The following is a 27875-nucleotide window of genomic DNA, read 5'->3' as shown; positions in this document are numbered from 1 at the left end:
ACTCGTCTGACCACAGAACAGTCTTCCATTTTGCCACACTCCATTTTAAATGATCCCTGGCCCAGTGACAACGCCTGAGCTTGTGGATCTTGCTTGAAATGGCTTCTTCTTTGCACTGTAGAGTTTCAGCTGGCAACGGCGGATGGCACGGTGGATTGTGTTCACTGACAATGGTTTCTGGAAGTATTCCTGAGCCCATTCTGTGATTTCCTTTACAGTAGCATTCCTGTTTGTGATGCAGTGTCGTTTAAGGGCCTGGAGATCACGGGCATCCAGTATGGTTTTACGGCCTTGACCCTTACGCACAGAGATTGTTCCAGATTCTCTGAATCTCCGGATGATGTTATGCACAGTTGATGATGATAGATGCAAAATCTTTGCAATTTTTCGCTGGGTAACACCTTTCTGATATTGCTCCACTATCTTTCTGCACAACATTGTGGGAATTGGTGATCCTCTACCCATCTTGGCTTCTGAGAGACACTGCCACTCTGAGAAGCTCTTTTTATACCCAATCATGTTGCCAATTGACCTAATTAGTCTTAATTGGTCTTCCAGCTCTTCGTTATGCTCAAATTTACTTTTTCCAGCCTCTTATTGCTACTTGTCCCAACTTTTTTGGGATTTGTTGACACCGTGAAATTTTGAATCAACAAATTTTTCCTTTAAAATGATACATTTACTCGGATTAAACGTTTGATCTGTCATCTACGTTCTGTTAAAAATAAAATATTGACATTTGCCATCTCCACATCATTGCATTCAGTTTTTATTCACAATTTGTTTAGTGTCCCGAGTTTTTTGGAATCCGGTTTGTGTATATATATATATATAAATATATATATATGTATGCGTGTGTGTGTGTGTTGTATATATATATATATATATATATATATATATATATATATATATATATATATATATAAAATATATGACAGCAACACTCATGACAATGTCAATCATGTTACGTTATTATTAAAATGTTTCCTTTTCTTTTTCATTACTTCTTTAACACACTACTTCTCTGCTGCGAAGCCGGGTATTTTGCTAGTGCTCCAATATTTAGCAAAGCCACATTTAAGGTCTTGGAATAGCAGAGTTGTACTGGAGTGTTACAGCAGTTTGAAACAGTAATTAAGTTATTTGTGTTTATCCCGCTTTGTGTGGACTTTATATTTAATCTATAATCTATTACTTTAGTTCTAATACATTGCACATATAAAGGTGAAAGGATAATTAAAATGTTTACATTCCACTTTGTTCATTTTTTGGTTAAACTATGGCTAGTTATTATAGTACTAATACAGTGCACATATGAAGATTAACTCAATACAGAATTATCACATCCTAGAAAGGCATTCTAGAAAACATTACGACTAAAATTACATAGTCAGAAAAGACAGAAATACTTTCGAGATATTTTCAGAGAGGACACGAGCACTGAATCTGTTAGGATGCACACCATTTTGTCTAAAGAAATGCGGCCTATCCCAGAAAAGATCCCAATTGTCCTCCAAACCGAAGTTCTGTCTTTTGCAGAAGCCTTTCAAAAGTTGTTTAGGGCCAGCAGATGACTGTAGAATTCATCTGACCTTCTAGCCAGATGCAGGGGACCCAAAAAGATAATTTTCGCAGCCAGGGTCCTCTCCTTCATGGCTTGAATGAGTACGGTGCAGTCTGGCTTTGGAACCTCTGACTGTCGATATCAAGTGTCGTTTATGCCCACATGTTGTACGATTGTCCCAGCAGACCTGTCCTTATTTTTCTTGAAGACTGTCGGCAGTCTTCTTTTAATATCTCATACATATGCACCAAGAAAACAAGAAACCAAAGATTTCTGTTTGTAGGGTAAGAAATATTGAGGTTGTGTACAATTGAATCCCCAATAACAAATACATCACCATAGACTGGCGGCATGGTGGAGGAGTGGAGAGGGTCAAAGCGATTCTGAATGGTGACACTTGCCTGAGCCAACAGAAGTGATCTACCCTTGAGCCACAAAGTTCCCTGATGGTGCATATGTCTGACTAGGAGTTTTTGAATCTGACTGTCAAGAGCCCAGAGTTCTTCGACAATGTGCTGTATCTCACAGTTGGCCATTTTCTGCTTTGTGTCCTAGGACAAAGGGAAAGAGAGAGGTTAGCCATACTGAGGGTTCATATAAATATAAAATCCTTATTTGAACATGCTTATTGCAAACAAATTAAAATCAAGATTAATAAAAATTTACTTAAATAAAAACTGAACTGTAAAGTTGATTATGTCAGAATTCTACGGCTTATCGTGACTGTTGAAAATCAGTTCGGCCAAAATTGGTGGGTGTCGTAAGTTAAGAATACAGTATAATTAAATTGTTGAACAATTGAAACTTTACATTTGAGAAATTTAGAATTTTCATATTATTCATGTTGATTATTGAACATTATGGGTTGAACTGTTAGTATAAACACCTCTAATACCAAAATTATTAACTGTAGCAAAACTAAGCTGTCTGATTAATTTTCTGACAGTTGATTGTAAGTGGTACTGAAGGATTGTTTGTTTCAACAAAAGAAAAAATACAGCTTCAATCACAGTTGGAGCATACAAGCATTCAAATAATTACATTCATGTAATTAAAAAAAGGTTAAATGTTAATTAAGCTACCTGAACTAGAATAGAAATTTGTGTAAATTAAGCAACCAAACAAATGAATAGTGTTTGATGTTGAGAGTATAAATTATGAAATGTTTTTAAATGTTATTTACATGTTAAGCACTCTACCAAAATAAATATGTATGCTATAATTTGCAAAACAACATTGATCACCATCTGAAATTTGCATGATGGTAATTCTGCAATTTTCGTAAACAAAAAAAAATATAAGATTATATAAGTCATGAGCCAATCGGCTAATGTTGTAGAATGATGCAGTGCAGCATATGAGTATTACCTTTTGTAATACAACTTTATTAGGTCATTTTATACAGGGTGAGCCAAAAAAAGTACCACATTTCAAACATTTATTCTACAAAAATGCTACAAGATACTGTGCTACTGTGTTTTAAAAATGATGTCTTCAAGGTGGCGGCCATCATTAGCGATACACTCTTCAAGATGATTCCTGAATGCTCGCATGACTCATTCAGCCATTTCAAGGAGAATAGCGGCAGTTTCGTGGCAAGTAACGTCCTTGTGGGCTTCAAGGTTTTGAGGTTGGTGTGTGTATACCTTTGACTTGAGAAGAAGAAATCGCACAGAGCGAGATTAGGCGAATGTGAAGGCCACCCGACATTGACACACAGGGACATCAGCTTCCCCGGAAATATTTCCCGCAAAACTTGCATGGATCTCCGGGCCATATGAGCTGCTGTTCCATCCTTTTGAAACCAGGCATCCACCACATCCATGTCTTCCAGTTGTCGCCACAAACATTTCTCTAGCATTTCAGTGTAACATTCTGAATTGACAGTGACCATTGCTCTCCCCTCCTTAAAAAAGTAAGGGCTTACCATGTCAAATTCTGCTATGTCACACCAAACTGTAACACGCTCGCTGTGCAAGGGTCTCTGATGAAGTTCACAATGGTTGGTTTCAGCCCAGTAGTCAAAGTTTTGATGAAAATTAAGGTCCTCGTGCAAAATCCGCCTCTAAGATGTGTTGGAAATGCTTGAGGCAGAAACATTTTTGTATGCTGAATGTCTAGGAGACAAAATTGATGCCCTTACAGCTTGGATGTTTTTAGGCATTCGTACAGTCCGAGGACGGCCTGGAGATTATCAGTTCAATGTTAGCCCCGTCTGTCTAAATTTAGCCACCCACTGAAGAATTGTTTTCCGATTTGGGACGTCTGAAGGCTTGTTGCGTAGTGATGATGGATTTGTTGTTTTTGAAGAACGCTTCAACAGTGAAAGCACGCTGCACACTGGACCAAAGCATGTTGCCAACAGAAAACTACAAGGGATCGCCTATGAAAGGATCCCCAACCCACTTGCCTGCCTTTACCTCGCGCATTGACCTTGAGAAATGTAATACTTCATTTTGGCTCACCCTGTATTATATGAAAATTTTAACATTCATACATAGGAGATCTGTAACAGCATCTTAATGAATCTTTCCATATTATTCCTCCTCTCATTCTACAAACTGGAATTAGATATTTTCTTTTGCATCAAAATAAAGCAGCCAATTCACTCCTGTATAAAGTAAACATAACATTTAGACTACCTATGCTCTACTGTTCATGCTTATGGAACTGTTTTTTTAAGTTTGCATTTTTTTAAGATACTAGATTACTTTACGTTTGACTTGCAGAAACAGGCAAAATTGTTAATTTACATTGAGCATTTCATCTATTTAAAGTGAATGGTAAAAAAGAAAATATCTTTAACCTATTAAAGCATCATCTGAATAAATATTTCCATAATGAGACCTAGGAGAGTCATTATGGTTAACAAATCTCATATCTTCTAAACCTCCCATTTAGTAAATCATATCTGTTCACAAAGCTAGTTGCAGTATTTTGTTTTTTTTCCTGCCAACTTGTTTTTATACATTTTGTTTGTCTGCTTTTCTTTTATTTATTTATTTTTTTAAACTGAAGACCGAACCATAGATAAGATTGTCCGGTTCTGGATTTTCATTTATTGTTTTTACATTTCTAACAAAATATGCTAATAATATGGAATAAAATATTATTTTTTGGCCAAATTTATTTCTCTGCCTTTTTCCTCCTTAACACAAAGGATAGTAAAACAGCAACATGGGATCCGCATTCATGGAGCATGAATTGCCAGACCATTAATTACTGTCATTTTCATTGCGTGGTCTTAATACTGCAATGGATATTCTGGTGTTGTTTTCAGTCAGAGACAGCAGTGGTTTGGCCACAGTTTTTATGTTGATACTTACTGTGCTTATTACTTTATTTTGGTTGTTGTAACATGTTATATTAATTTGTGCCAGTAAAGAGAAAATACATCACAATAGTATGTAGTCATCTGGCTCAGTAACGTAAGAAGCCTTTGCAGCATGATTGCTGTCCCCAAGATTGTAATATACATTATGTCATTACATATGTCACTGATACCCTGAAAGATGGATTTAACTGTTTATTGATTTGGTTATTTTTAATATTGCTTGTCATTTATGTATCACATTAAACTTTAGAAATTTTGTTAGAACTATATTTATAAAATATATATAAGCTTTCTGAATACAGTAGTTTTGATTTTTATATTGTTGTTTGCATAAATTCCTAATTCTGACAACAGCAACTGTTAGGTTACTTTAGTTTTTTTTATTTATTTTTTTATTTATTTTTTTTTTTTACACCTGATATGTTTCTTTGTTAGGTTGGGTTTGATCCACATCCCCATATGCGTGTCCCTGGAATCCCCCCTAGTCTTGCAGGCATCCCTGGTGGAAAGCCGTAAGTATTGTTATGTTTCATCCATTTTATGTCGTTACATGGCTCTGAATTAAATATTATCCACATTGCCTAGCTTACTAGCTGACAATTATTTATGAAAATATATATTGAATACATACAAAAGTTTTACCACTATTGTTCATATTGACTGCTCCATCACTTTTGCGGAGGTAGGACTGGATTTCTGAGAAACAGTGTTGCTTGATTTTGTTGAGGGGTGATTTGCTTGTTATGTTCTGTTTAATTTATACTTTTCATTGCACTTCCCATTTGAAATAAAACCCCATTTACTCTAGCAGTGTATATGTGTATATATATATATATATATATATATATATATATATATATATATATATATATATATATATATATATATATATATATATATAAAATGTATATATATATGTATATGTGTGTGTGTGTGGGTTTAGATAGAGAGACAAAGATGTATCCTTCTGTAAATGTTTTGGTGTATATATAAAATGTATTTGCATATGCAATGTAACATTTGTAGTGTTTTGTTTTGACTGTACTGTACAAATAAGGAAAATCGGAAAGGTAGGCAAAGGGTAATGGAAATCAAGGAAGGAACAGTAAACCTGCATTTTATACAGATTAAAGAAAAAAACTTCTGCAGATTAAATGGTACTAGAGAAAATAAGTGCAAAGTCTAACTGACCTGAGCAAACATGTTGCCCACCTCTGCCCTGCCCTGCCACTGCCTTCATCCACTCTGATGTCCTGCTTAATGGTAAAGAAGAAATGTAATATTATTGACACTATGTACAGTACTACCAAAGGAGACCAAAAAAAAAGCTATGTTGAATAATATATCTATCAACCAACTTATGGCTGTTTTAATATGTGGAAAACAAAGTAAATATGAAGAGTATATGAAAATCCTAAATATTTGTGTATCAAAAGCTGTTTTCAAATATATGGGCCTGATTGTAGGATTTCCTGTGTTGAAGATATTAGAACATTGCTAACATGTCAACCTGCTGCTTTGTTGTGACCTGGCTAACAGTCAGACTGAGGATTCTTGCAGCCTTTGTGGTGTATAAGATGAGACTCGTGGTATGAAGCTACAGTATTTCTGAGGAATTGGAAAGCAAAGATACATTTGAAATCTTAAGAGTAACTGAGTCAAAGTCTAATGTTTAACATTTGCTAATTTGCATGAAGATGGATGGATGCTCTCAGTATATATCCTTCAGTAAGTGTGAGTTTAGTGTGTTAAGAATTAGGTTTTAAGTAATTGATTTAATTTTTTTTTTTTTTTATTCAGGTGTATGGTGGCCTGCTTAGTTATTAAATTAATGTTACTGTTACGTAATGTGTAAAGCTGGTGGCACATTACACAACTTTGTTTGAGGGAATGTCAAACTTGACAACTTACTGATCTTGTTGCCTGAGGATATCAGATTAGGCGACTAGAAATAGCATAGCTATTACATAATTACATAGCTTCCTGATGACTTTCCAGCACACTTTTTATTTCAAAATTTTCACAGGATCACCCCTTTTTTGGCAGCCTACAGTGCAAAAACTGAAATCTAAGCAAGTGAAAACTATTTATATCATGACAATAAATCTTGTTTGTTTGTTTGTTTGTTTTATCCTAAAACTAGCTTTGTCACCTGGTTTTGCTAAGATACCAATCTGTCTTCAGTCGACCATCCACACTATTGGTTAGTGGTGCTATTCTCATGGCCCGTCACCTGCTTCTGCTGTGTACTTCATTTGCCTAAAGCACGCCGTCAGCACAGAACAGTTAAATTAGCATAATTTTAGTAAATATCACTGAACCTCTCACTTTCGATATAGAGGCATATGTTTGTTTGCATGTGTGTGCGCATAAATAGATTTTTTTTTATTTTAGTGTATGATCCTGGTGCTCTATAAATTAACAGAATTGTTGTACAGTAGTCCCTCCTCGATCGTGGGGGTTGCATTCCAGAACCCCCTGAGATAGATAAAAATCTGCAAAGTAGAAACCATATGTTTGTATGGTTATTTAACATTATTATAGCCCTCTAGACATGAAATAACACCCTTTAGTCAAAAGTTTAAACTGTGCTCCATGACAAAACAGAGATGACAGTTCTTTCTCACAATTAAAAGAATGCAAACATATCTTCCTCTTCAAAGAATGTGTGTCAGGAGCAGAGAATGTCAGAGAGAGAGAGACAGCGTGAGAGAAAAGCAAACAATCAAAAAATCAATACGTGCTTTTGGGCTTTTAAGTATGCCGAAGCACTGCGATAAAGCAACCTAGAGGAGCCTCCGTATCCTCTAGGCAAACAGCCTCTGTGCAAACAGCCCCTCTGCTCACACCCCCTCCATCAGGCGCAGAGAATGTCAGAGAGAGTGAGAGAGAGACAGAGAAAGCAAACAATCAAGCAGTGCGCGGGAAGCACATCGTATATCATTGAGGAGTTTTATTTAATACGCAATACATGCTCTGATTGGGTAACTTCTAAGCCATCTGCCAATAGCGTCCCTTGTATGAAATCAACTGGACAAACAAACTGAGGAAGCATGTACCATAAATTAAAAGACCCATTGTCCGCAGAAATCCACGAACCAGCGAAAAATCCGTGATATATATTTAGATATGCTTACATTTAAAATCCGTGATGGAGTGAAGCCGCGAAAGTCGAAGCGCGATATAGCGAGGGATCACTGTATTTTATTTATATTTATTCTTACCATTTGGACTAGAATTTAACATTAAACATTTAGAACAATTTGTAGCTTACTCCAACTCCGTGATTTAAAAAAAAAAAAAGCAAAGACTCAAATTAAGGAAAATTGTTATCAAAGTTTCACTAAGAAAGCGAAGATCAAACTTTGTACTCAATGCAGTGTTTTGCATACCCTTTATTTCTGAACAAGTGTATATTTAGATAAAAGATGTTTAAAAGTACTTTTGTTGTTGAAGGGTTGGCTTTGTCCCAAAGCTTTTACATATATAAAATTAATACAGGCAACTTGTTGGAAGATATGATAATCCAAGTTTTAATTATGGTCTGCTTATATTTGCTTCAACTTTTAACGACAGGGTGTGGTTTTACGCAGACACAGTGACATGGATTGTATTTTAAAGTCAGCAAAAAACTATCAGTGATGTTATTTACGAGCTGCAATTTAAGATTATAAATTATAAACACACATTTCAAAAGTGTCATCTTATTAAAATAATAACACTTACTGTTATACCAGTTGGTCTAGGTTACCAGAACTGTAACTATGACCATGATTTTGCCTGGTATAACGGAGCATTAACATGGTTTATTTTCTCTTGGAATGTTTTTTTTTTTTTTTTTAATTATTATTATTATTCCTCTTCTCCATTATCACCACAAATTCAGATTCAACCTTATTGTCATTGTGTGGAGTACAAAGTCAATGAAATGCTGTTAGCATCTAACCAGAAAGTGCAAATAGCAATATATTAATATAATAAAGTGCAAACAATCGCTACAGTGCAAAGACCTGATAGATATGTAAGCAAGTCATTCAAAGATATTAACCCTGTAGAGTGGAGTTCAGCAGATTGACAGCCAAGGGAAAAAAGTTTTCCTTAACCTGATGGTGTGACAGCAGAGGCTTCTGTTTCACTTTTCGGTTGGCAGTCCATGCTTGGAATGTGAGAACCCTTTTATAATATCTGTCCCCCTCTGTTCTCAGTTGTGGGTAACTGAACACCAGTGGTATGTATTAGGTGGTTTGCACTACCTGATCCTGGGCCTTTTGATCAGAGACTAAACAGTTTTTATACCACACCAAGATGCAGTTCTTCAGTATGGTTATAATGGTGCAATGATGCAAAATTTGCCAAAATCCAAAGTGATAGGTGAGCTTTCCTCTGCATCATTAGGAAATACAATATGTAAACTGTATATAGTTTAAATTTGATGTATCATAGATGTTTAAATACTTGGGATCAACAGTACAGAGTAACGGGGATTGTGGAAGAGAAGTGAAAAAGATAGTGTAGGCAGGATGGAATGGGTGGAGACAGTGGCGTAGCTCGAGTTCGTGCCGCTCAGGGTGGGGCGGGGCTTCAATTTACCACCCTCCAACATATCTGAATATGTTAAACTATTTAAATAGAAAATTAAAATGACGTATAGAGAAAAATTAAGATACATTTTGCATAGATTTATTCATATATAAAGAAACAGCAATAATTTTTTATATACATTTATAAGCATCAACTAGACAAGAATATAGTATAGACGCACTGATAAGCTGTGTTCTAATTATTAGTTTAATATAATTAAGCTAAGAAAACCAGAACCAAAGTAATAGGTGGGGATGTTTTCTGCGCAGAACAAGAATGCATTCGGATTAATAACAAAACGAAATTATAAATTGTAAATTAGCTGTTTATCTTCCTAGCAATTATCGGTGTAACGTTTATTTTTGTCATTGCCTCATACATTTCAACTGCTGTGTCTGATGCAGAAGGACAGGCTAAACATTATTTTTCAAGCATTTGTGGTTAAAAATCAGAGAATTTGACTTTTTTCATACATGAGTGATATTTTTCCGAACCCTGCTGCTTACACATGAATTGTACTGAGCTTTGTGGCCAATAATGCTGCCCCCAAAAATGTGCCGCCTGTGGTGGACCACCCCCCATCGCCAACTTTGTCTTTCTGTTGTCTGTGCTTCCTCACTGTTATACAGTGTTGTAAGCATGTCTTATTTGTTCATTGCAGAAACAAACATTCATGTCTCGGTGCTTCTCTGTATCTCCTACATTCACATTACAGTAAAACTCCTGTATGTTAAAATAATTTTTTCTTTTTGAATATTGAGCAAATTGATATTGACTTGTTCACAGATTTCAGTTTGTTTTGTATAATATCTTTCAGAAAAAGATCTGAACATGAAGTCAGGATATCAAACAATGGCATAGGTTTCTACAAATTCAGTAGACAATTCTGAAAGTCAGCATCTTTATGGTGTTTATGTTTATATATATATATATATATATATATATATATACACACTAATAAACGGCAAAGCCCTCACTGACTCACTCACTAACTGACTGACTGACTCATTACTAATTCTCCAACTTCCCGTGTAGGTAGAAGGCTGAAATTTGGTAGGGTTATTTCTTACAGGTTCCTTACAAAAGTTGGGCAGGTTTCATATCGAAATTCTACGCGTAATGGTCATAACTGGAAGCTGTTTTTCTCCATTTACTGTAATGGAGATGAGCTTGAAACCCGTGGGGGCAGAGTTTCATGTGATATCACGCCTTTCACGTAATCACGCAGTACGTAGAAAACCAGGAAGAGGCCCAAAAAGCGCTGAAGAAAACATGCATTATATAATTGAGAAGGCAGCGAAACAATAAGAAGGGAGCGAGTGACATATACAACCATATTCATGAGTTCTGCTACTTCGGAAACAAAGCACGATGTAAACCTAAACTTTAAATTAAGTTCATAGACAGGCTGCCGTTTGTAATTTAGTGCCTACCCATATAAGGCCGTCCGTCAGCGGCAATCCAATAGCAAACTGCCACGGGTAAATATTCACGGGTGAAGGACTGTGCTTATACAGAGGAAGATGAGATGGTCAGGGTGGTGTTTGGCACAAACTCAGCGAAACTGCGAGAGAAAGTTTTAAGTGCCGGGACTTCGGTAACATTAGATACAGCCATGGACATAGCACGACATGGCACCAGCACAGCTGGGAAACTTCGATGCATGTACACCGAGCGGCTCACGTGAACTGACGCGGTGCACAGACAAAAGCAACAGTTCCAAAGAGCTGAACAAAAACGAATTACACAATTGAAAAGGCAGCAAAAATATGAAGCATCTGATACATACAAGCATATTCATAAATGCAGCTACTGTGGAAACAAAGCACACGGTGGAAAAAGTCAATGTCCCGCTAAAGGAAGACAGTGTAAAAAACCCGTGCATGCAGTGTGTCAGGTCTCAGATAAAGAAGAAGACGAGCTGTTTATTGATGCAGTAAGAAACAAATCGATGAATAAAACCTGTCATCTTTACAACGATTGACAAACACAGAATGTAGCTTGAACACAACACATCCTACAAATACGAACCTGATTGAAAGAAATAATGATAATCAAATCCTTGATGACAGCAACACTCAGTAAAACTCACAAAACAAATACTGTATATTGACAGTCATGTTACGTTATTTTTAAAATGTTCCCTTTTCTTTTCATAGCTTTTTAACACACTACGCTCTCGCTGCGATACGCGGTATATATATATATATGTATATATATACCCGATCTACATACTCGAATAATGGATACTTTATTCGCCATCAATGATTGTTTTGGTAAAGCCATACTCAGTGTATTCATTAGATGAACGGTAAAAAAGTAAGAGCGAGGGGAGGATGACTTATTGAGGCATGCAGGCTGTAGTGCGCGTCAACTCTATCTGAATTGCGCGATCACATTTGAAAAGATATTATCTTTTCAAGTTCTATTTAGTCCATATGTGTCAAACTCAAGGGCCACGGGCCACATCCGGCCCGGCGTGTAATTATATCCGGCCCGCAAGATCATTTTATATACTGTATTATTGTTATTAATGGCCCGGGTATATGAAGCGCTGGTAACACAATAAACTACAGATCCCATAATGCAGCACTTCAGCTGCCTTGCCAACACTTACCGTTAATCAAGTCTAGCTTATGATGCTGCAAGTTATTGCGGCTAGCTCACACGATGCTGAAGAGAAAAGTTGATTCTGAAAATAGAGCCTTTAAAACCGATGGGAGGCTGAGTATATGTTTACTGAACCCGTGTGTCTCATTTGTGGAGCTAATGTGGCTGTAATTACAGAATTTAATCTAAAACGGCACTATGAGACAAAACATCAGGGTAACCTGAAAGAACTGAATGCAATGCAGAAGATACAGAAAGCAGAAGAATTAAATAAGAATCTGACACTTCAGCGGACGTTTTTACCTGTGCACAATCACAAAGTGATTTCAAGTGAAGCTGCTTTTATGGGAGACACAAATGCACCAGTGCAACTTGCCCCACTTTCCCTGTTGCCAAGTAATGTTGAACCAAGTCGTCACTACGGTGTTCCCAAAATACGCACTTTGCTGATAAACTGAGCGCACTGAGTTTGCACGGCGTTTGGTGACTGGAGAACAAAAAGTCCGCCTACATGCGGCTCGAACCTTGTGCATGTTTGGTAGCACATATCTGTGTGAGAAGCTCTTCTCAGTGATAAAGACTAACAAAACAGCACACAGGAGTCGCCTCACTGATGAGCACCTGCAATCCATCCTGAGAATCTCCACAACACAGAACCTCACACCAAACATAAACAAACTTGTTGCCAAAAAAAGATGCCAGGCATCCAGCTCTAAAATGACATATGAGCAAAGACAACTGAATGATTTGATTTGTTATTGCTGAAAGGAACACATTTTATTTATATTTCCAGGTTTTGTTATGCAGCATGTTCATATTTGAATTTGTATAATTTTGACAGGATATATTTTTATGGAGAGCAAAATCTTTTGGGATATTTAAAATCTAAGTTTATTTTTTATATAAAATTACATAAGAGTAAAGAAATTTGAATGTTTGTTCTTTTAACGTTTACTTTATTTCTAACTTGTATAATTTAGACAGGATATATTTTTATGGAGAGCAAAATATTATAAGTTGTTTAAGGTTTGAGTTGATTTATTCAGGAATAATATTCCTGTCTGTTTTACCATTCCTACCAAAGATATTTCTGTCGACTAAATAAAAATTCCTTCTATTTAAAATTTAAATAGAACTTGAACAAATATGATAGTTCATAATATCCACGCAGACTTGCACGTAAGTGCGGGAGTTATCCGTTTTAACAAGCAGCGTATTGCACTGATACGAAATAGCTGTGTGTGTATATATGTAGATATGTATATATATATGTTTATGTGTGTGTAAATATATATATATATATACACAACAGTGACAAAACAATTACATTGACAATCATGTTACGTTATTTTCAAAATGTTTCCTTTTTTTTTCATTGCTTCTTTAACACACTACTTCTCGCTTGCTAGCACGGTATTTTACTAGTATATATATATATATATATATATATATATATATATATATATATATATATATATATATATATATATATATATATATATATATATATATATATATATATATACACACACACAGTATTTAGGAGCAATTGGTAAAATACACAAATATATAAAGAAATACTCTGAAACACAAAAGTGAAACTTTAGATCTTTACAAGGTGGGAAGGTTGCGAAGTAATAGGAGTCTGACTTCTCATTGATCTACTTTCCAACTTTTACAGAGCATATTCCTTTCATGTCACTGCTGATGGACAAATGCAGCCTGTACCCTTCCCTCCTGATGCTCTGATTGGTCCAGGAATCCCCCGACATGCCCGGCAAATCAATACTTTGAGCCATGGAGAGGTAGTATGTGCAGTGACCATCAGCAACCCCACAAGACATGTGTACACAGGGGGTAAAGGCTGTGTTAAGGTCTGGGACATCAGTCAGCCTGGCAACAAAAGCCCAGTGTCTCAGCTGGACTGTTTGGTAAGTGAAGTTTATCCTAAACCAACCCACTTATTCCCAAAAAGTAAATAAGTAACTTGTTTTAACAAAAATTGTATAATTTGAATGTATTTTATTTTATTGTAGTGGATGGGTGTAATGTTTTTGTGAAAGCAAAACAAATACTGTGGCACCCCCAGTTATTGCTAGGCAGTTATTTATTATATATGTAGTCTTTACATTGCCATGTCACTAAAGAACATAATAACAAAAAACTATTGAAAAGATAGGTTATTAAATAACAGGCTTGTGCATTGCTTCAGCTAGAGCTAAAATACATCTGTGGCTCATGTATTTTCCAACCTTGGTGTCCTCTGCATTGGGTGGGAAACATTGCTTTATACTAAGTATACAAAGTAGTTGCTAGCACACATGGGGCATAACAAACAGAACACTGATAGGAGAGCATCCTTAACACAGTTGTTCACTATTTATTTTTCTCAGTCAAGTTGTGATGTTAAATCCTGTAAAAACACATTGACTACTACTAGTTATATCAATCTTTTATTGATTTATGGTAAAAACTGTCAATTTCTAATCATAATTTTTCCAGTTAAAGCCAATACATTCACTTCTTTGTTTCCTGGCCTGGCCCAGGAAATTTTGTAAAACAATAGGTTAATCAGATGTTTCAGAAGTACTATGTATCTTATGAAGTACTTTTCTCTATATATTTGTTGGTTTTTTACTAAACAATACTGTTACTGCCACATTTTGTATTGGTGATATTTTCAATCCTTGAGGTTGTTTATTCAAATTCTGCCGCTGGAACTACGTGACCATGAACAAGTCTCTTCAACAGCTGTTGCTCCAACTGGAAAGATACAAGAAATGTAGCCAATTGTGCCGCAAATAATATAAGTTGCCCTGAATAAAGCCATCAGTCAGATAATGAGTAGTAATAATATTATTGCTCGCTGATGCTGCTTACTCTTGGACATGCCTTACAGAATTGTCCTTGAGTAAAACAGGTCTGGTGTCCTGGCTTTTGTTGATGGTCATTGCAAAACACAATTTTAAAGTAAAGTGTATTCTTTTGAATTGAAATGGGTAATCAGTAGGAAATATGTGAAATTTGATTATATATTATCATTGTTAAATGTTCACAGATGCAAATGCATATGTGAAGCAGTGCCTGAAATTAATTTACATAAATGCCAGTATCCTATGTGTTACTTTGAAGAGCAAGAAGCATGGAGCAGTAGCTTTGACTAATGTGACACAATTTTTGTGGATTATCTCATCTCATAGAAAATCAAGCACTATGATCTAGGACTGATGCACGGGTACCGCACTAATGGAGGGGTGGTCAGTTCCTCTAGTTATTTTAACTTCCTTGACCAGGGACTGGACATCAGAGAGAAAAACCAAGATAAGAGCCAGTACACATCTAAGAGTGCCTATAGTCAACAGCAAAAAAAAAAAAAAAGTTTGCTAATCATTGTGCTTTAAGGCTTCCTTGAGCTTTGCTGAACCTTCTTTCCATTTTATAACAAGAATGTCTTTTTACTTTCCAGGACACCAACCCTATTGATTAGTGGTGCTATTCGTATCACCAATCAATTGCTTCTGCTGCATGCTTCATTTGCTTAAAGCCCCCTATTAGTGCAGCACCAAGCTTGCACATTAGCATAATATTAATATATATTGATAAATGAAAAATTTATCGACAAATAAAATGTCTTGGTGGATTTTCTTTTTTCTAAAATGTCACCAAATTATAATCAAACTAGTCAATGAGATTTTGGGGTATTTAGTTTTTCTGTTGGTGAGGGGATTTGTTACCCCTAAATATTAATATATTGAAATGTTTTTTCATAGTGGGATACATGGTGTTGCAGATGTTACCATGCTTCCAAATTTCAGCTTTTTAACTAAATGAGAAAAGTTTTTTTGTTTTTTTTTTAAATGAGTCTATGAGTCAGTCAATTTTATCTAGGTATATGGTGAAATACAGATTACTGTCTCATATATAGATTAAAGAGAAATAACATGCAACATGTCACCAATCTCTGCCACCACAATTACTGATCATGTAAGCACAAGGGCTTTATACAGGCTACACCTACAAATGAGACACTAATCTCAAACCGTGAAACTAATATGTAATACCTATTAAAATACGGAATTTGTTTCCTAATGACACACACATCCAACAAAATCATCAACAATTTAATAATCATTTTTGATTTTACATGTTCATATTAGAGTGTGTTTAAATAGACATTTTATTTTCACCACAGGTTCAGCATTCTTGGTTTTTTTTATACATTTGAGTCAAGATCAGTATAGTGGCAGGGCTTTACAAAAGTATCTAATATCTAAAGTGAAAATCAAAACAATTAAAGAATTTAAAATGGCAACAGATAATTTCATTTACTTTATGGGTCAAAACATTTCTTTCCATAAAGCTCTTTTGACCCTTCTGCCACACTCAATCACTTTTCAATATACATTACTAGAAATAAAAAAAAAAAATTGATCTATGTTTGTCGGAGGATTTGGGCTGTAACACAACTGAATCCTCCACTACAGGCACTTCTTTCTAGGTGACTTAAGCAGCATTCAAGATTCTATGGCTATAAGAGTAAAGGAAGCATAGCTGTTGTATTGTTATATTTAGCACTACAGCACAATACCAATTTTGCAAATATAAGAGTTTAAACTGCTAAAAACATAGTATATTCCATTGTATTTAAAATTACAGCAGAGATTACCATTTTATTAGAGCTATATGAATGTTTGAAGATATCTGCATTACATTTACCCTCAGTTTTTGGGGAAGAGTCTATTTTAGGTTTTTACTTTGCATTCTTTTGAATTATTGTCTAAGTTCATTTTTTCACATGTAATTTATGGTTCATAAGACATTTTTCTCTGGAAGAATGGATATAATACAGTTTACTGATTTTTTTAAAGCAAAATTGTATCTAGTGCTCAACAAATACTTCTAATGTATGGCTTTCAAATAATCTCATTACCGTTTTGTGATTGTTGCAGCTGAAGTACCTGTTCTGAAGCTGTTTATTTTATTTCTGCTCTAGACAGCTACTGCAGCTAATTGACCTGTCTGAGCAGGTGAAGAGCAAATAAAAAATAGCGAGTGTTTATTTAAGAACTCCAATTAAGCAATACATTTTATTGTTCTATTGCCAGTTTAAGTTGCACCCTTATAGCGGCAGGAGCTGGTACTCACAATAGTGATGACAAATGCCAAAGCTACTAGTATGCTGTGAAGCTAAAGAATACTAGACTAGTATAATCTGATAATATGATGTAATGTGATTTTTATTATCTTTTTATTTATTTATTTATTTTATTTATTTATTTTTTTATAAAACAGAATAGGGACAATTATATCCGTTCCTGCAAATTGTTGCCTGATGGCTGCACCCTTATTGTTGGTGGCGAGGCCAGCACATTATCCATCTGGGACTTGGCAGCACCGACTCCACGCATTAAAGCAGAGCTAACATCCTCTGCTCCCGCATGTTATGCTTTGGCTATCAGTCCAGACTCCAAGGTGTGCTTTTCTTGCTGCAGTGATGGCAACATTGCAGTGTGGGACCTGCATAACCAGACTTTAGTAAGGTAAGTGCCTTGTTTCCATTTTGACTTGCATAATAATATCCGTCTTATAATACCAAAGTGTCTGAAGGTTATTACTTGCCTATATTACGTAAAGAGCAATGTTCAGATTCTTAGCTTTCAACAAGATTGTGAAAAACTGTTTCAAAATGTAATTTCTTTAATGGTTTACTGTTGATCAGTGTTGCTGTATGTTTTTAATTCTTCATAAGAATGTTCAGTGTTTTTTTTAACACTGTGGTTACTTCTGTAAGTATATCAAGGTTCAGAAGAAATTAATAAAATCTTCTTGGTGGAATGGAGTATTTTCAAAAAGAGTAAGGAATTGATATTGTTTTCTGGAAATGAAAATATAGTTCCTTGCAAAGGTTTGGTCAGTGTATTTAGTTGACCTTGGAAGAAACAAAATGAAACTACAAAGTAAAACAATTGTATTTTTCTGAAGAATTTAAATTACAATTATAAATTATTTGATGAACTGAAAAAGTTTGGGGATAAGAAAAGTAATGTGACATTTGCTTGTGTTTGGCCCCTTTTTGAGTTGTAAGGTCTTGGAGCTTATTAGATCTTTAGTCGGGCCTGGGTTAGCTTGTTAGATGTTAGTCTGGTCAATAATTGAGAGTAGGAATTGTCAGCTGATGACAGTTCTTGAGCCTATAAATTCTTTGACATTTTGAACACTCTGCAACAGTCAACAAAAAGGACTCCTCTAAGCACTTGACCAAGAGTCTGAAAATTAAAGTAATTGTTGCCTACAAACCATGGGAAGACTATAAAAAGATATCAAAGTGCTTTCAGCTAGCAGTTTCGAGGCCAAAATGATAGTTACATGGAGCTGTGGAGGTTCTGAAAGACAAAGAAAGTGGATAGATAGAACAGCTTATATACTGTGTAAAAAGACCAAACAAAACACTCAAATGACTGCAAGGGACCTGCAGACAGGATTGGCCGAGAAAGGGAGTGGTGGTGCACTGCTCTACTGTGTTGTAGCATTGCTAACATAGACATGGCCTTCATGGTAGAGCCATCAGTAGGAAACCTGTGATCTCCTTTCAGAAAACAGCATCTTAAGTATGCAAAGTAACATCAGCATAAGAAGCTTTTAGGATCCAAGTGCGATGGATAGAAAAAATAAAACTGAACCAACCGTTTGTCCACAACCAGAAAAAGGTTTTTTTGAGGGAAAAAAAGGAGTAGAATTTGAAGAGATGAATACCTTGCTAACTGTTAAGTACTGAGGTGGATTTATTATGCTTTTGTTTTGTATGGCAGCTAATAGCACAGGAAACATTTTGCAAATACAATGAGGAATAGATTCTGGTAAATATCAAGAAATGTTGGTCAGGAAACTGAAAACGAAAAAAGATGGGCTCTGCAAGGAGCCAACATACCAAAAATGCACTTCAAAATTGTTTTATAAAGTACCTCAAGAAAAACAAGATGAAGATTCTGGAATGGACATTGTAGTTCCCAGACTTGAACATCATTGAAAGTCTGTGGGTAGAACTTCAATGTGCTGTGCACACAAGACAGCCCAAAAATATCTTGTAGCTGGAAGTGAGCTGCAGGGAAGAAAAGGAATTTTTTTTCTAAAAACAAAAGTTCAGATACTCCTACCTGGCAGCAAAAAATGTTTGCAAGTGTTACTAAGTACTAAATTAGTAGGGTACCCAAACCTTTACAAATGCCACCTTTTACACTTACATTTTTTTTAGTTCTTGAAATACATTGTATCTGTACACTGAGTTTAAAAAAAAAATGGCATTGTTTGAGCTTGTTTGCTATAGATATTGTATTAACTTTTTTTTTTTTTTTTGCTTAAAATGTCAATTTGCCCAGGGGTGTTCAAACTTTTGCATGAAACTGTAAGTCATGAAACCTGATAAATATTTAATTCTTTTTGCAAAGAGAAAATATACAGTTATAAAATTCCTTGTATTTTTCTCATGTTTGAGCCTAAATTCAGTTTTAATAAGAATCATACCTTTGCTCTTGGCTTAAAAATTATTTATTATATCTGCCTCATTTCTGATAACCTGTTTTTCTAACATGCAACAGTTTGTCAGTGCCAGTAATATTTTAGCATAATAAAACAATTTTAGAATAAGATTACTATTTGAACACTTTAAAACATTCTTGGAATTTTTGATATTTGTTTAACTTGAAATTGATTCAAGTGCTACTGGAAAGTATTTTTTGAAAAATGAAAATATAAAAATCTAGAAAAATACAATCCTCCAGCCAATAAAGTTTTAAGCTTGTTTTTAGAAGATATGTGGATTGTAATAATTTTGGACACCTGGCAATTAAACACAAGTCAAATGAAATTGTTACTTCCATTGAGGCAAAATGAATTAATGCGTTGTATGGGAAAATAACAATGACTACAAACTTGTATTTTAGAACCTAAATATTGCGGAATAAAGGTACATGTGCAATATAAATTGTTTCTGTTTTAGACCACTTTTTCTGATTGTAAATACAGTATTTTAGGTTAAAGGTATGATTTTCTTTATTTAGAGGTCTCTTCTCCCTAGTGTCTGCTTTGTACAATAAAGTATTCTTCAGTTCTGCTCTGTTTTCATTTTCAGGATGGCATTTATTTACATGAAGGGTGTTAATTGGGCCAAAGGAATGTTAATCACAATTTTAATCATTAATGTACTTGAACAATCTCAAGATCTGTGAATGACTGACTTATATTCAGTACATTACATTCCTATCTATTTTCAAAATTAGTTTTCATCTTATTTTCTTGATGAAACCTGCAACCCATTTCTCCCTTTTTTGTTTTATTTTTAGGCACAAAAATGTATAATGTAGACTAAACATAGCAGTCTGTTGTTGGCCATTATGCACTCCTGCATCAAATATAAATGTTAAATGTTCAAGTAAAGCGAGACATCAGCTACTGTTTTGGTTAGGTTGTGTCTGCCTCATTTTCTGTGACTTGGTTAATAATTTGTTGAAACATTGTTGTTTGTTCCTTTAAATCTAATGGAGCGATTAAGCTTGATGTACCTCATTTGAAAATAAAGCCTTTATCGCTCTTGCTAGAAAGAATTTGTTTTACCAGCTGCAATCCTGTTTGCTTTCCTCACACCTGGAAAATGTTTACATAATATAACCATACTTCACATTGTACCAGAATTTGTTTATCCAAATGCTTTAGCAGACATTGGAGAGATGACACGTTTATACAGAGTCCAAAACCAACAACATTACTCTGTTTACCTTGAACTTAGGCAGGAAATCTTTATTCAGCTCCTATTTATTTTATCAGGCAATTCCAGGGCCACACGGATGGAGCCAGCTGTATTGACATTTCCAATGATGGCACCAAGCTGTGGACAGGAGGCCTGGACAACACAGTAAGGTCCTGGGACCTCCGGGAAGGGAGGCAGCTACAGCAGCATGACTTTACATCACAGGTAACTTAAGTAACTGATATTCAGAGATTAGAAGCATTGTGTTAATTGTTTTACAAGATTTTCTTTTGTTTTAGACAGCTTCTTGGTTCAGATTATGTCCAACACTCGTCATTAAGAAGCACTAGCTTTCAAAATGTAAACATAGCCTTGTAGTTGCTTCGTGAAAATCTTTGTTGTTTTTTAACAACGTCTTAATATTTTTACAAATATTTCTTCCTGCCCTGCACTCAGTGGTCCTGATATATGGTCCATTTTATTTCAGCCTTAAAATTTTTGATTAAGATGTCATAGATTAAGTTGAAGAATCCATCCGTCCATTTACCAAGTTTTTCTTCACTGTGTATTTTTTATTTGATTTTATTTAAAGAAAATACCTTTACATACAATCAAGTTAAATTTAACAAACCAGAATTCAACCCCCAGCACTGCATTTCTTACTGAATATTTAAAGTATGATGGCCAAAATGTTAACCAAGAGACTTAAAACACAATTTATTAATATGTATAAGGGGTCAATAAAGCAGTCGTTCACTGTGGAAACAATAGGAATAAAAGCAGAAATTTTAAATTATTGTGGGTAAGGATGATAATATCATTTTAAATTGCCTTTAGTGCACTTTTGAAAATAATTTAAGTTCAGTTTTTTTCGTAAATTCAGGTCATCTGCAGTGTAAGTGTATAGTGGTATTTGGAGAAGTTAAAGATAAACATCAGATAGTTGCAGCTGCCACACTGGTTTACAGTGGGTTGGCACTATTGATAGCTATTCCGGATATTAGAACACTGTCCTTTTGTATGTACAGAGTGTGTAATTAGTAGGAGGAAATTGACAATAAGTGATACATACTTTGTATTAATTGTGTGAGGTGTCTTACAGACTTGTTTGCCATTTAAAATTTTTTTAATGGACTACATCTGATATTTGTGGACACCAGGAGAAAAATGTTCATTTAGCGCGCATATTACAGCACAGCCAATTTTTATACACTCTGACCACTTCCTGTAACTTCAGTATTACATAAACTGCTTGATTTTTCCATGCCATTTTTCATACGATGGACAGGGTAGTATTCTGGCACTGGCTATACTCATTCATACACACTGTTACACATGGTCAATTTGTAGATGCCATTTAACCTAATAGTGCTTCTTTGCAGTGTGAGAGGAATACCGTTTTTTGTCTGGAGAAACCTGTGCAGATAGAAAAATATCATTAAAGCTCCATATACTATAGATAGTGATTAGTCCAACATTTGAACCCATTCAAAGGGAGGTTAGACAGTTTGCTATCTACTGTGGAGCCATGCTGGATTAAGTATAGCTGTAGTGTAGTCTGGTGTGTTTTTGAAGGGCGATGGTGTTTGTTTTATCAGTGGTTTTCAATCTGTGGGACACATTCATGGACATGCTTCTGATGGGTCAGCAAATAATTGTGTAGTAAAGTTAGCCACGTTCATCCAAGCGTAAATTCAGTGCTGAGTCATATAGTGCTTTCTCTTTAGAGTAGCATTTATTGCAGTAACACATGAAATAACACTGTTGGCATGTCCTAGAGAGCCTTTGTTTCTATGTCACAAAAATATAAAAAATATTCCCATAGCATAACTGCCCTGTCTCGCATTCCGTGAAACGGTCAAACTGAGTTGGTTTAAAAGTAAAGATGCATATAAGAAAGGGAGAGAACAGGGAAGGGAATAACAGCCAATTTTGTTAGGTGAAGAGAACGCAACGCTTGAAATGTAAAAATTAAAAAAAAAAAAACACTGATGCACAAGAATGTGACAATTTTTAGGGTGTTATAAAGAGTGGTGAATAGCTTAGGGGTATATATAGTACCAGTGTTTTATACTGAAAGTAGTTTCAACAGCCACGAACAAGTGGTCCATGCTTTATGGCATGTTAGCCTCTATGGCATACATTGCATCTAAATCTGTTGCACTGGTGCAGCAAAGAAGATATTGCCTTAATTTTAATGTGTCTCCGCAAGGAAGAATTCCTTCTTGTAATACTGTTTTAAGTGTGTGAAGGATATGCTTGGGTTACTGGGAACTGTAAGAACATCAGAAAATATCCACGTCAGTCAGCAGCATTAAAAACATTACAAACTTAAACTTAAACTTTTTTTTTTTTTAAACTTAATAAAAATTGTTGAAAGAAAGTCTGGGCACATTTAAATATTTCCAAACTCATTTAGAAAAGTATATTGTTAATTGTGGAGCTCATTTGAAAAGCATTATTTAAAAAAAATACAATTTAAGAGAAGGTAAATAGATTTTTTAACTACTTTATTCCTTATTTTGTACCTTCAGTCTGGTGAAAAAGTTAAGTGACCATTCATACTTTCAAAAATAATTTTTATTTATTTTTCTTAGCCTTACTAAAGCTTTACTAAGCATTTACTCTGGCAGTGATAAACTATAACTCCAGATTTCAATTTCCTGTTTTGACTGATAGTTATTGTTTTATTAACAATACATTTGCGTTCCACATTTCTCTATTTGTAATATTCATGTTAGAGAGATACTTGAAAGGAAACAAAAATGTCTATTTTTTATTTATCTGTTTATGGCTACGCTCTCATTATGATATTACTCTGCGTCATGGGTCCCAGTATAGTACTGATTTTCTTGTTTGAGTCCTTGGATTAAAAAGTTAAAAAAAATAAATTAATTAATTAATTAAAATACTACTACTGTAAAAAATAAATTAAATGAACAGAACAAACTGGCTAGCCACTTTCAAATTAACTTGATAGCAACTGCCTGAAAAACGTATCCAGGGAGACATTTTGCTGCCAGTTTACAACCTGATATTCACAGTCATTTTTAAAGCAGTAGCAGTAACAGTTACAAAAAAGTTACATCTGTCAAATAACTGATAACCATGTTTTCTATTTTGAAACTTGCATTAACAAACTGAAAATTAAAATATACAGTACAGTTTTTTTCTTTCCACATCCCCAAAGATGTGATGGTCTGTTGCCCTGTTCCAGGGCTGTTTCCTGCCTTGTGTAAAAATACTGCTAGGATAGAGTCCATCCCCCTCTGGCCCTGAATTAGATTACCCACGCCTGAGAATGTTCTTTTATTCTTTAAATCTTACTTGCAGTTTCAGAATGATAAAGGCATTAAACGGCTTTCTTCTGCATTTTATTCAATATATGCAGGTTTATGCAGCGACCTGAAATTTCTGATCATGTTTAATTGCGTTTTCATTTGAATATATAATAAACCTAATAGGTCAAAAAACATTGACACATTATAAGGTACAGCAAATATTGAACTATCTCTTTGTTTTCATAAAATGGGATTTTAAAGTCTTGCTCTTTCAACACTGCTTTTACCATACTGGCATTTGTTCTGTTTTTTATTAACATACAAAAAAGAAAATCAAAGCTATTTATGGATTATAGATGATGAGTTATTGCTTAGCAGTGTCAGTTTAGCTGTTGCTGACAAGAAAATGTGGCTTTTCCTTCAGGGTCTGAATCTGTGTAGATTACCCAACCTTTCTGCAGGGTGCTTTTTGTCTGGTAACAACACACTGACTCATTCACCAAAGCACATGGAATTCTAAGCACAAAGCATGGAATGGTAAAAGTCACGCAATTCTTAATCTGTTTGTCAGCTCTTGATAAACACATCCCTTTACAATATTGCAACCTTACAGTATTTATTCAGTAACTGGCCTTACAAATCCTGTGTTAATACCTTACATAAGCAATGGAGCATAACTTGCTGTGGATGAAGCTGGTGATCTACTATGTCAGAAAAACTGGGAATGGAAAAAATCCTCCCTTGAAAGCCTCTGTGATGATAAAAAGTGCATTTTTGCAAAATGTTAAATAATCTTCATTTATTTGTATATTTTTTTTGTTTGATTCTCCTAGATTTTTTCTCTTGGTTATTGCCCCACTGGAGAATGGCTGGCTGTTGGAATGGAGAGCAGTAATGTGGAGGTTTTACATGTAAACAAACCTGACAAATATCAACTGCACCTCCATGAGAGCTGTGTATTATCTCTACAGTTTGCATATTGTGGTAAGGATTCATTTCAAAAGTTAGTTTTGCCTTTTAAGCTTCTGAACTATCCTTATGGAAAAATCTGTCAACTGAAGTGACTTGACAAAACCATAGTCATTAACTTTAGTTCATTTTAGTTTGCTTTTGAATTAATATTTTCTAGTGATCTACATTGTATCCATTGTTTGTGTTATGTGATGTAACCCTTTTAGAAGGAATTATGCCATTCATAATGTTAATTGTATTTTTTCTTTCTTTACTAGGAAAATGGTTTGTGAGCACAGGCAAAGATAACTTGTTGAATGCTTGGAGGACACCATATGGCGCTAGCATATTTCAGGTACATGTTTATATTTTCCTAAATTTAAAAGGGGTAAATAGTTCTTTTTATTTTTGAGAAAAAATAAAGAATCTACATTGAATTTTGTATAGTTGATAAGACTAAACAGTTGCCTGCATTTAGTGTTGGTAGCGCTAGATGTCTTTTTAGACAAATCCCCAAATCCAGAAATAGAATTTTGATGTTAAACATAATCAAAATGCTTCTTAGTTAAATACAACAACTTATACAAATTATTGATTAAGAACATTTCTGCAAAGAAGAATAATATCAAAATAACGTAAACATTTTAGTCATTATTTTTAAACAATGTTTAGGATTTTTGCAACATTTGTTTTTAGTTTTCATTCTTTGTATAATTTTTTCCTAAGTTCTATTCAGATGATTCCTAAGGCTGTAAATATTAGAAAATGTATGTGTGGTGTTATCCCAAACATTGTAATAAATCGAAGTATATTACTATTGTACATTCATCCTGATTCACTAAATAAGATGTTAAATAATTTCTGCTCTGCTAAATAAACAATTAATATTATTATTCTTTTTTAATGAAAATGTTAGAAAATAACCCTGCCTCACCATACAATGCATATTTCTGAATGTTGGTGTACAATCACATTGTAGCCATAACATTTTAGCCCAAAAAAGCAGACAGTGTGGTGTAGTGGTTAAGGCTTTGGACTGCCACTACTAAACACTGTGTGACCATGAGCAAGTCACTTGACCTACTTGTGCTTGAATTGGAAAAGCAACAGACATGTAACCAATTGTATCATAAATGTTGTAAGTTGCCCAGGACAAAGGCTTCAGCCAAGTAAGTAAATATAAATAACTATTTGGCAAAAAGACAAACTTAAATAGTCTCTTCCAGTTAAAATACTTTTACTGTTATCGTTAATAGAGTAATTTCATACAATAGTTTAAAGTTTCATGAACCCAAATAAGGGCAATCACAGATGTAGTTCTTGTTTAAGGATTACATATAAATAATATGCCTGTATAGTAATTTGATAAAACAATATCCACCCACACATTTGTCTCATTATAGCACTTGGTCCTTTAATGTACAGTAGATTACTTTTCAATTTCATGTGTATTAAGAAATAAGGAAATGCAGAATATTTATATTTTTTCTGAAGTTTATAGATTAGCTTGATTTAAGCACTGTATGGATAGTTTGCTGTATGGAGTCCTCCTCTTATGGTTTTCAGCTAAACAAAGGCATGGTGTTTTTTTTTTTGGTTTTTTTTTTGGTTTTTTTTTGCGCAGCAAATATGAATGCCCCTTTCCAGTTGCTTCTATATGTCTGTTCTTGGGAAATTGAATGGGGTCATGTGTTTATTTTAGTTGTTAGTTTTATACCGTTAATTTCCATACAGTGTCTGCTCTTGAACCAAAAATTGGACTTATTAGGAACTTTATTTTAATATATTCTTCTTGTGTTTTTCCTATTCTTCCAGTCCAAGGAGTCCTCTTCAGTACTTAGCTGTGATATCTCAGTGGATGATAAATACATTGTTACTGGATCTGGAGACAAAAAGGCCACAGTCTACGAAGTTATCTACTGAATACCAAATGTTTTTTGTTTGTTATTCCCTTTTGTATTCAACACGTGAATTGGGGCACAGTTCGTGAAAGTGCTAAACCCTGAAGTGTATGGCCTACGTACTGCCCACTGTGATGGGAGAGCACAAGCAACAAAACACAACAAAAGGAAATAGTTGCTGAGCCGAATCAACCTAAATAAAACTTAAGACTGTGAAATGTCAGCAGAGTTACAGACCTTAATGGATGACCTCACTAAATTCTGACTTTTTTTTTATTTTTTTGAAAACTTCTGATGAACATTGGATGCACTCTCTTGACCTCATACATACGGAGTCTGTGGCATTGCCTCCTCTTTCCACCACCTTTATGTCTTTTAATTGTAGAACAGTGGAGTCTCAGATGAACTTGTCCTTTTTTATTTTGGCATCTTGTGACGTTTTTTTGCATTTTTGTTGAAGGTCAAACTATTTGTAAAAATTGTAAATATTTGGTTTACTACAGTAAAGGCTTTAGTATCAACAAAATATTTGGTATGTCTTTTTATATAAAATAAAGTAACTTAGAAACAATTACGCTTCGTCTAACTACTATAATTTGCTGAATTCCTATACACAATAAATGCTTAGTAACAAAATATAGATCCTTGCTTATCTTGTAAAGAAATGTTAAAACAGATGATATCAGAATTTGATGTACATGACCTTAGTTACTTTAATTAAGGTTGTTTTATGCTCATGTTTTTCTTTAACAATAAGTGCATCTTAAAGCACATTTCTCTTTACCAATTGGCACCTTTAATATTGTATTCAGAAAAGGTTGTACAAGAAATTGCTGAAGAAACAACTGAAAACTACTCTTGAAATGTTATCATGGATATTTCAGTATAGTTTTCATTTTAAAGTGCAAAC

General features: G+C 34.6%; 1 protein-coding gene across 6 annotated transcripts in view; it reads left to right on the top strand.

Moving 5' to 3' along the window:
- LOC120527309 (transducin-like enhancer protein 1) overlaps nucleotides 1–27507 on the top strand; it is a 116628-nt gene extending 89121 nt beyond the window's left edge. For 3 of the 6 annotated variants that reach the window (XM_039750573.1, XM_039750575.1, XM_039750571.1), the window contains 7 exons: nucleotides 5334–5410; nucleotides 13771–14020; nucleotides 17382–17629; nucleotides 20910–21057; nucleotides 24947–25097; nucleotides 25343–25419; nucleotides 26880–27507. In XM_039750573.1, coding sequence (XP_039606507.1) covers nucleotides 5334–5410; nucleotides 13771–14020; nucleotides 17382–17629; nucleotides 20910–21057; nucleotides 24947–25097; nucleotides 25343–25419; nucleotides 26880–26987 — 1059 coding nt within the window. In that variant the 3' untranslated portion in view covers nucleotides 26988–27507. The remainder of the gene's footprint in view (nucleotides 1–5333; nucleotides 5411–13770; nucleotides 14021–17381; nucleotides 17630–20909; nucleotides 21058–24946; nucleotides 25098–25342; nucleotides 25420–26879) is intronic. The other 3 variants (XM_039750570.1, XM_039750572.1, XM_039750574.1) reach the window with 3 other exon arrangements.
- Nucleotides 27508–27875: the final 368 nt, after the last annotated feature.

Source organism: Polypterus senegalus, chromosome 4 (assembly GCF_016835505.1).
Source record: "Polypterus senegalus isolate Bchr_013 chromosome 4, ASM1683550v1, whole genome shotgun sequence".
Lineage (NCBI taxonomy): Eukaryota > Metazoa > Chordata > Cladistia > Polypteriformes > Polypteridae > Polypterus > Polypterus senegalus.
This window is presented reverse-complemented; position numbering and strand designations above follow the sequence as displayed.